The 11,080-nt window shown below is 43.2% G+C and overlaps 1 protein-coding gene across 1 annotated transcript in view; it reads right to left on the bottom strand.

Moving 5' to 3' along the window:
• Positions 1 to 4,799: 4,799 nt before the first annotated feature.
• The window catches only part of SYBU (syntabulin), a 91,962-nt gene continuing 85,681 nt past the window's right edge, over positions 4,800 to 11,080 (bottom strand). The window contains exons 6-7 of the mRNA XM_007934757.2: positions 8,653 to 8,802; positions 4,800 to 5,901 (exon numbers count right to left, since the gene is read on the bottom strand). Of these exons, the coding sequence (XP_007932948.1) occupies positions 4,800 to 5,901; positions 8,653 to 8,802 (1,252 nt within the window). The remainder of the gene's footprint in view (positions 5,902 to 8,652; positions 8,803 to 11,080) is intronic.

Raw genomic sequence — 11,080 nt, 5'->3', positions numbered from 1 at the left:
GATCTCCTCTTGTATCTTTGTGCCATTTTGTTCCAGTGTGGATGGAATATGCAGTGTCCAAAATCTGTCTCAAATAGGTTGCTTTGTTTAAATCTCTTTCTTAGAGCTGGATATAGAACATTAACACAGCAAACCAATTTGCTATTTGTGATCCAAAACCAAACTCACTGTCATTGAGTTGATTCCAACTCACAGTGACACCCCCTTTGTGTTTCTGAGGCAGTAAATCTTTATGGAAGTAGAGGGCCCAGTCTTCCTTCTGGGGAGAGGCTGGTGCATTTGAACTGCCAACCTTCAGGTTAGCAGTCAAATGCCTTAGGCACTGTGTGGTTTGAGGGGCTTGCTTTCTCATCAGGACACACCCTATCAAGCTTGAATGGATGAAGAACAATGGTGAGTTTGTGTGGTTCAATTTATTTCTTTAGCAACAAGTGGATACCCAAAATAAGCTTAAGGTTTTTCCTGAAGTAAAAATGCTTTAATTTAGCAATGACTAAAAATAAATACAAGACAAGACTGTAAGGAAGATGCTAGATTGATGTGAGCTGACTACTGGAAGGAACCTAAGTCACTATGGTGCAGTATGTGGTGACACTTCCAATTACTTACTTCCAGAAATAGTTGTTCATTTTGGTCCACTCCCTGTACTGCTGATTTGTGTTGTGTAAGTGCACGTGTACATGGCTAAGGCATGTGTGTATTCCAAAGGAAGGAATGTCCTATCAAACACAGACCACCTCTCCACACATACATCCTCATGCCCTGGATCCTAAGGCCTCTTGTCTCAAGGGATTCCCTTCTTTAGTGGCCTCTTTCTCTAGTATGTTGTTGTCATCAATTGCTTTCCCCCCAAAAAAAGATATGTTGAAGTCTTAACCCATAGAACTAGTGAAGGGGACCATGTGTAGAAATAGGGCCTTTGAAAATATCAGGATGAAGTCACATACTGGAGTAGTGTGGGTCCTAATCCACTATGAGTGGTGGTGGTGGTGGTGGTGGTGGTGGTGGTGGTAGTGGTAGTGTTAGGTGCCAGGAAGCCAGTGTAGACTCATAGCAACCCTATGTACAAAGGACCAAACACTCCTGGGTTCTGCATCATCCTCACAATCATTCCTATATTTGAGCCCGTTATTGCAGCCAGTGTGTCAATCCATCTCACTGAGGGTCTTCCCCTTTTTTGCTGACCCTCTTACTTTACCAAGTATGATAGTCTTTTCCAGGGACTGGTCCCTTCTGACAACATGACCAAAGTAAGTGAAATAAAGTCTAGCCATTCTCACTTTTAAGAAGCATTCTGGTGTACTTCTTCCAAGACAGATGTGTTTGATCGGGCAGTCCATGGTACATTCAGCATTGTTCACCAACACAATTCAACTGCATCAGCTCTGTGCTCTTCCTTATTCATTGACCAGCTCTCACATTCATATGAAGCTACTGAAAATACAATGGTTTGGGCCAGGTGCTCCTTCCCCTTCAAAGTGACATCATTGGTCTGTAACACTTTAAAGAGGTCTTTTGCAGCAGATTTGCCCAATGCCATAAATTCAATTTACTCACTGCTATTTCCATGGGGACTTCCTGTGAATACAAGTAAAATGAAATCCTTGACAACTTCAATTTTTTTTTCCACCTATCATAATGTTGCATATTGGTCTTGTGAGGATTTTTGTTTTATGTTGAGGTGTAATCCATGCTGAAGGCTGTAGTCTTTATTTTCATCAGTAAGTGCTTCAAGTCTTCTTCACTTTCAGCATGCAAGGTTGTGTTATCTGCGTATTGCAGGTGGTTAATGAGTGTCCCTCCAATCCTGATGCTGCATTCTTCTTCATATAGTCCAGTATGGACTAGTGTTGTTATAACAGAAAAACTACAAGTGGATGGCTTTACCAGACAGGAACTGATTCTTTTATAGTTTAGGAAGCTAGAAGTCCGAATTCAGAGTGCTGGCTCTAGGGGCTAGGGGAAGGCCCCTCGGCCGTGGGCTTCAGCTCTGCCTCTTCTTCTAGGCCCAGTGGAGCTGGAGGCTTCTTCTAACCCATGCAGCTGCTGGCTGCTGAGGCTGAGGAACCCAAGATTGGCAGGTAAAATGGCACAGTCCCAAGATGAGCAGGCAACATGGCAGGCCACTGGTTCAAGTCCAGGAACTATCCTAAGATTGGCAGACAACACAGCAGGCCGCTGTTTCAGGGTAGGAACTGGAGATGAAGACTTATCTCAATACAGGATCCAAATGTGCCAAAAAGCTAGAGACCGTTCTCAAAGCTTCTCCATATATACTGGAAGCAGGCCACATCCTGAAGGCAACTAATTAGCTGCTCGCAGCAGATGCCACCATGGAGCTGATTACACCACATCCAATCTCATTATGGGGAACAACTACATCTAGCTGTTAAGCCACTCAATCACTTACAAATCTGCTGCAAAAGACCTCTTTAAAGTGTTACAGACCAATGATGTCGCTTTGAAGGGGAAGGAGCACCTGGCCCAAACCATTGTATTTTCAGTAGCTTCATATGAATGTGAGAGCTGGTCAATGAATATGGAAGAGCACAGAGCTGATGCAGTTGAATTGTGTTGGTGAACAATGCTGAATGTACCATGGACTGCCCGATCAAACACATCTGTCTTGGAAGAAGTACACCAGAATGCTTCTTAAAAGTGAGAATGGCTAGACTTTATTTCACTTACAGCCCCATCAAGTTGACACACAACTTTACCACATCTAGCTTCTCAGATTATTTGCCCCGCATACATATTGAGTAAGTATGGTGAAATGATACAACCTGACACACACCTTTCCTGATTTTAAACAATGCAGTATCCCCTTGTTCTAAGAACTGCCTCTTTGTCTGTATACAGGTTCCTCATAAGCACAGTTTAGTGTTCTGGAATTCCCATTTTCCAATGTTACCCATAATTTATTACAATCCACACAAGTCAAATCCCTTTGTGTAGTCAATAAAACACTAGTAAAGATCTTTCTGGTATTTTTGCCTTCAGGCAAGATCCATCTGACATCAGCAATGATAGCCTTCATTCCACGTTCTGTTCTGAATATGAGTGGTGCCTTATAAAAAACTGGAGACACAGATACAGAGGGAAGGCAGAAGCAGAGGCTGGCATGATCTCCAAGCCAAGGAATGGCCAGGATCGCTGGGCATCAGCAGAAGCTATGAAGGAGGTATGGAATAGATTCTTCCTCCGAGCCCTCAGAATGAACATTCCTTCAGAGTAGGAGCCCTGGTGGTACAGTGGTTAAAGCATTTGGCTACTAACTGAGAGGTCAGCTGTTCAAATCCATCACACTCTGCAGGAGAAAGAAAGTATCTGTCTACTTCCATAAATACTTACAGCCTTGGAAACCCTAGAGGCAATTCTGTTGTCCTGTAAGGTCACTACAGTCAGAATGTATTCCATGGCAATGCATGTTTTGAGATTTAGCCTCTAGAACTGAGACAATCAATTTTTGTTCTTATAAACCACATAATTTGTGCTACATTGTCATGGCAGCCCTAGGAAGCAATACCACCATCAGTTTATTTCTCTGTTGGATCATCTGCAAAAGCGTAAAAATATACTTTGTTTCAATATTGTAGTAGGGATGGGGACATGCTTTATTTCAATACTGTAGTGGGGATGGGGGTAGAACCAAAACAAAGAAACCCTGACACATCACTCACTACTCTCTTCCACAGTAAAAAAAAAAAAAAAAAAAAAAGTATATGCTGCTTTTCACTTTTTACTTTCTTTTATTCACTCCTGCCTTCCATCCTCATTTTGTGCAAGAAAATGAACTAGACACAGTCACATATTTTCCCTCTACTGTATACCTAGTTTTAATTATATTAATACGTGTGCAGAGAAATGCATGGTAATTAAAAAGTGAAGACAAATATTTGGTCAAATTTTTTTCATTCAGTAATGAAGTTTTGTTAAAGATAGGGTAGGAAACCCTCACCTTTCGTTCAGAATTATTTTTCTCTCTTTCTCATTTCTTACATTAATTCCATATACACATCCCCTACTGATAAAGAAGGAAGGATCTGCTGTCCATCTAGTCATATGTTAAAGTCAAACCACAGACATAGGAGGATGAAACATTCATTTAAATGGGAACACTAGTCTTTATTTTGTCATGCTTAAATGTATGGTTACAAACAACTTCCAGTAAAACACGCTATACAGTCAGCAAATTAATACACTGTAAACCTACAAACCATCTCATCAATTAACAGGTTTAAGAACAAACAAGCCATTTAAGACTTTGGAGCTACACTTAGTAAAAAAACCACACTCAAACCTTATCAACCCCAAGTAAGACACTAAAGAGCTATTCAAGACTTCTTCAAACCTATACACAAATACATTTTTATTTTTGGTTACAATCCCCTGCTATGCACAAGACCACTGGAATGCTGAAACAGTTACACATTTTAAAACAGCACGAAGCAAAGCAAGGAGATAACATGCCAGCCTTACAGAAGCTGTCCTGAAAGTGCAAACTCTGCATTTTCTCTTCCTGAACCACTGGGATAGGAACGGGCACCTCAGACAATACGGCAGGGTCATGAGCATGCTTTCTATACCACACTGGTGGGACATTTACTTGAACCAGGTCTCCATGCCTTTGAAGAAACCTCTGGATTTAAACAGTGAACAGGCTTCAACTAAATATAGTGCAAATCAAACACCGAGGAGCAACACGACAGACCAGAGACTGCCACAGTTCGACCTGCTGTTTCTCCACCTGGCACGATGCCACACGGGACAAATTGGCACACCATAACAACAACTGCTATTTATGTCTTGATGTGAAAGGTGGGGCGGCGGAGTGAATGCAGTGCAACCATACAGCAGCCTCGGAGCAAGGCGCCAATGTTGTAGACAGGCTCTGTTCCCCCCCTCTGAGTACTGAATGCCCACAAAATGGTGGGGACCACAGGGACAGCTACAGCCAGGAGATCCACCAGGAAACTGCTGCTCCAGTACTGCTTCGCCACGGCCCCCCGAGACAATGGGACGATGCCGTCCAAACTGTCTTCTGTGCAGACTGCAAAATCCAGCTCTTTCATGAGGTGGCTTTCGTGAGCCTTCACCTCCACTCTGTTGTATGGCGTCTCCACAGGAGACAAAAGGATGGCTGAATTTGGGTTTCTTGGAGTTAAATCAATCATTAAGGCAGGGATGGCCTCTAGGGGGCTTTCTGTTGGCTCAGCCCAAGACTCATCAGCGGATGCTGAGCTCGAGGAACATGGGTCCTGGAGCTTGAGCAGGCTCTGAATGAGCTCTGACACAGCGGGGCTGTACGGCACCACGTCGGTCTGGACAGCTTGCTCCACCACCACACTGCCCTCCTCTTGACCCACCTCAATGGGGATCTCAAGGACCTTTGCCCCACGGGTGGAATGAAGAAGGGCCAGGTCGCCAGACTCTGTGGTGGTGGCTGTCACCATCTCATCAAACAGATCTGTGCCGTCGACCATACTATCTCCCACCAGCAGCTCGCTGTCAGCCCCTTCCTCTGTGACCTGCTCTTCCAGGGACAGCCCATCTGCCATCTTGCCAAAAGAGGTATTTAGGGTGAAGCTTTTCACCGGGGAATCACAAGGAAAGTCTAGACACAGTTCATCTCTCAGAGAGCCATTGTGTGCCATCTCCATACTCTGAAGGAGAGACTCCAATTTCTTGTTTTGGATATTTATGTCCACAAAATACTTCTGGATGCCTTTATCTTTATCAGCCAAGCTGCTCCTCATAGTCTCGATGACCTGCTTGAGCTGTTTAATCTCCTTCCTGGCTTCCTTGAGTGCCAACTGGGCCTCCACCCGGTGGCACTCCTCTTCAATCCAGTCTTCCCTCATACGGGCCAGCTGGGACTTGAGCTCCACGATTTCACTTTCCCTACAGTGGGAAGACAAGCAAGGTTAAGGAAAATGTCAGATTTGAAATAGGCAGCAGGCAAGTCTGACACACAGCCAAGAGTCCATGTTCTTCCACTTGAAACACAGGTTGAATCAGTTTTGAAATTTTTTCTTTGTAAAATAGCCAAAAATTATAATCAAAATCTCTGCTATTGTTCTTTTTTTTTTTTTTTGAATACTTACTGTATGTCAGGCATTGCATTAAGTACTTTACAAATGTCATCTCTATTTAATACTTAAGATTTGAAATTTTATTATTAGAACACATTACAGTCTCAGCCTGATATTATCTCTGTAGCGTAACCTTTCATATTGTTCATAACAGTTTCTGGAAGTAAAATCCATTTCATTTTTTAATGACCTATCAAGGACATACTTTTTGGACTTGTAGTCAGATCCTATTCCAGTATTAATTGAAAATTATTTTTAATCATGAAAAATATTTTTCCCATGTACAAGGATATCGTGAAAAGTTATTCTAACTCCTCTCAAGTAAGATGATCTTAAATCCTGCCTAAACTGAGGAGAATCTCTCCTATTTTTTAGAACCTTCACAGGAATCTACTTCAAAATCTTTGTTGAGAAATTCTTCCTTACGTGTAATACGACTACTTTACAATCAAGGTAAATATATGTCCTCATATTTTTGGTGACTGTGTAGTGAAGGTAGTTAGGATATTCATATATTTGTTGCTAGTATTGCTTTCTTAAGTCCAGGCTTGAATATCTCCTCAAGTTTCAATGCCTCGCCATACTTCTCTCTCATGAGAGCACACAAGGATACCCTCAAATCATAAGCCAAATACTTCAGAAACAGGAATATGACTCACCCCAGAAATGAATCTGGCTCTCAAGTCTCCTTCAGGCGGGCGAGGAGCAAAGTGAATTTGAAATACAAAGGATCCCCTCTCCACATTCCCCACCCTTATCTGTCCAGGGTTCATCAACTAAAGACATTAAGCCTTTGACAATCTGTGTGGGGACAGAGGAGGAGAAGTAGGCTGATCGGGTGTACTGCATCAGACCCCGAGGCTCCCACAAAATGCAAACCCCACTCTCACCCTGAGATGTTCACAGCTACAACATCTTGGAGTCCCAAGATGTCAAAGATGTTTCCCTCTAAGATAAGATCTAATAGGCATGGACTGGGTCTCTTCTGTTTTCTTTTTTTACCTACCACTTGGCCAAGAGTAACAAACTCTTCCCCCAGCACAGAAACAGTGGCAGGAATGACAATGCACAAAGCCATTCTCAGTCACAGTGGTAATCAGAGCTCTGGTGGCATAATACCTAAGGCATGTGACTGCTAACCAGAAGTCTGGAGGTTCAAACCCACCAGCCACTCCTCAGAAGGAAGACTGGGCAATCTACTTCCGTAGAGATACTGCCTTGGAAACCCAAGAAGGGGTCACTATGAGTCGAAATGACCTGATGGCAATGAGTTTGGGTTTTTTTTTTTGACAGACTGAATAAGTGTGGTGAAAGGATACAACCCTGATGCATACCCTCCCTGATTTTAAACCATACAGTATTTAGTCTGTAGGATAAGCAAATATTCTGAGAAGCTGGACCATATGAAGCATTAGGATTGGAGGAAGGCTCATTAACAGCCTGTGATGTGCAGATGATACAATCTTGCTTGCTAAATGTGAAGAGACTTGAAGCACTTGCTGATAAAGATCGAAGACTATACCTTTCAGTGTGGATTAACCTCAACATGAAGAAATCAAAATTCCTCACAACTGGACCAATAAGCAACATCATGATTAATGGAGAAAATACTGTAGTTGCCAAGGATTTCATTTTACCTGGATCCACTATCAACACCCATGGAACTAGCAGTCAAGAAATCAAATGACATACTGTACTGAGCTGATCTGCTGCAAAAGACTTCTTTCAATTGTTAAAAAGCAAAGATGTAACACTGAGGACTAAGACTAAGGTACCTCTGATCCAAGCCATGGTATTTTTAATTGCCTCATATGCATGCGAAAACTGGACACTGGATAAGGAAGACTGAAGAACTGATGCCTTTGAAATATGGTATTGGTGAAGAGTATTAAATATTTCATGGACTCCCAGAAGAATGAACAAATCTGTCTTGGGAGAAGCAAAGCCAGAATGCTCCTTAGAAGCGAGGATGGAGAGACTGTCTCACATACTTCGGACGTGTTACCAGGAGGGACCAGGCCAGTCCCTGGAAAAGGACATCATACTTAGTAAAGCAGAGTCAGTGAAAAAGAGGAAGACCCTCAATGAGATGCATTGACACAGTGGCTGCAACAATGAGCTGAAACACCAATGACTGTGAGGACGCACAGGACTGGCCAGTGTTTTGTTGTGTTGTATGCAGAGATGCTATGAGTCAAAAGTGCCTTGATGATTCCTAACAACAACAAAATTTGTAGGACATTCTGTTGGAAGTGCCGGATTGTTCCGTTGAGTGTTCCTGCCACTTAAAAATAGTCACATACACACACACACCCAACTTTTCAAGTCAAAGCTGTACACGCCCAGAAATAGCAGAGGGTTTCCTCTGACCAGTGCTCCTGAACTCCTGGAACAGCTGAGTCACACAGAATCCTGAAACGGTTTATTTGAGAGACTGGTTCAAAAAACTTGGCAACAATTAAATAAACCATTTCTTCTTTTCTGTGTTTAGATTCATATTTCACTGTATGGAAAACAATGCATTATCCTAAACCGAAGTATACAAGTAACCTGGACTCACCTCTCATGAAGCCGGCGCTCAGATTCCTTCAGCTTGGTCTTGAGATGTCTCACTGTGACCTCCTTCTGCTGCAGAGGAGTCAAATACTGCTCTGGATTTGGGGGTTTGACACCATGATTTTCACCACAAGACATGTACCTTCCAGGCCTCCTGAAACAACCCAAGTACTAAAATGTTACTTTTTGTACTGTCTCCTTCATTATAAAAAGCAAAGGAACCCTCATCAACCAGAACCAGACAGTGCCTGGTACCACTACTGACTGTTCTCATCAGGGTCCACAATAGATGGACCCTGACAGAATGAGAGAAAAACATGGAACGGAGCCTCAAATTGCTAAAAGACAAACAGAAAAACCAGCTGCAGTAAACCTGCCGAGAGGAGGATTTCCTGTAACTACTGTCCTGTGATACTCTTTAAAAGCTGAACTAAACTAACCCCTGAGGTCATCTTTTAGCTAAATAACAGACTGGCTCACAAAATAATGACCGTCACCCATAAGTACTGGCTCCTTTAAAAAATCATCTATAGAGACCAAAAGATCAACAGTTACTTTAAAACAAAGGTAAGAATGCAAGGGGCAGGAAAAATAGCTTCAACAGAATCAGAACGTAACTAATGAGAAGGCTCATACCTTGTGCAGAACACCACTGAACTATCTGTAGAAACTGCAGGATGGAGAACTAAACTGCTGTGTGAACTTTCACCTAAAACACTGCCATATATACATGCGCGCTTTGGTGGTGTGCTGCCTAAGGCATTTGACTGCTAACCAGAAGGCTGGTGGCTCAAACCCACCAGCTACTCCTCAGCAGGAAGGTTGGGCAATCTACTTTCATAGTGATACCACCTTGGAAACCCAAGGAGGGGTCACTATGAATCGGGTCCGACTCCATGGCAGTGAGTTTTTTTTGTGTGTGTGTGGCATCTAGCCATCCATCCATCCATCTGTCTATCATGTATCTATCTATAAAGGCAAAGGAACACACAGCTACCAGCCTGAGAAGGAATGGCAGGTGTTATGTTGGGGTCCTAAGCCTCAATGATGTATGACTTAACTTCAGAAGGTGGACTTTAATATACCTGCGAGTCTCAGGACTACTGAGGGAGGTGTATGTTTGTGGAAGGGAAGCAGTGGAGGGGAGGCTTTTCTATGGTTTAGGAATGAGCTCATACAAAATAATGCCCAATTGTCTTGCGCTGTCCATTCAGAGTAACATGTTGTTATATTAGAAGGACAATAAGTGGAAGGTGGGGAGAGGGAAGGAAGAGAGCGAGATGACCTAGCTTTCCACACAATGTGCCACTGCCTAGAGCTCCTCATTGCTATTAGCTGGATAAAATTGTCTTGAAATCAGTCCCCTGGGGAGTGTGCTGATTTGATGGAAACTCAAAGTTTTCTTATTCTGAAGGGAACAAGGCTACTCCCTTCTCACCAGTGTTTGTTTTGTGAGAGAAGCACCCAATGTTCCACCAAACATCCCTAGTGGAATCTTGTCCCCTCTGGACCGGCCAAGGCTGGCCATCCCTCTGTAAGAGGCTGAGTGACGAGAAGTCCACTCCACTGGCCCAGCTCCCCTGGGCCTGCACTCTGTCCACATGGGCTGTCTAAGTCCAGTTCCCAAGCACCCAGGCCTCCTGGTGACCCCTTTGGGTGGATGGTTCCTTCCTTCTGTCTGTAAGGCTCTTCTTCCCCCAGGACAGATCAACTCCTTGCTTGGCCTTTAGTTCACTTCAGTTCTGTTCTTCAAGGAGGCAGTGATTCCTCCAGACTGCACTGAAACATCTCCCTCTGTCCCTTTTACATAGTCTTAGAGCAACAGGTAGTTGCAGAATAATTGTAATTTGTTTTTGCCATTAGATCACTAATGTCTTTCTCCTCCTCTGGATGGTAAGCATAGGGACCTTCTCTCTTATTCAGTGTTCTGTTCCCAGTGCTTAACCCAGTACCAGCATAGCATGGTAAAGACAAATAAACAAATATTTGCTGTCAAGTTGATTCCAACTCATTGTGTCCCATAAGTGTCAGAGTAGAACTGTGCTCCATAGGGTTTTCAATGGCCGATTTTTCAGAAACATCACCAGGTGTTTTTTCCAAGGCACCTCTGGGTAGACTTGAACCCCTAACCTTTCAGTTAGCAGCTAAGTGCATTAACTGTTTGCACCGCCCAGGGACTCAGCACACCCTGCTACTTGGTATATGTTGTTTGAATGAATGAACACACGAATGATTCTTTCCTGTTTGTGAGGGGAAATGTGTAGGACCTTTCTTTTCCTACTGTGCCATTTTCCCTCCCTTGTCAGGAACTACTTGGACTGCGATACTTTGTTAGAAACTGTGGTTTGTGGTCTTTCTGCAGCATCCCTTGCTGGAGTATTTGAGTGGAGGAAAGGAAAGAGAAGTGCCTTACTGAAGAGTAAGGCAGGTAA

This window comes from Orycteropus afer, unplaced genomic scaffold (genome assembly GCF_000298275.1).
Source record: "Orycteropus afer afer isolate SDZICR_OR568_19922 unplaced genomic scaffold, OryAfe1.0 scaffold00021, whole genome shotgun sequence".
Lineage (NCBI taxonomy): Eukaryota > Metazoa > Chordata > Mammalia > Tubulidentata > Orycteropodidae > Orycteropus > Orycteropus afer.
Note: the sequence above shows the minus strand (reverse complement) of the source record. Positions and strands in the feature narration are given on the sequence as shown.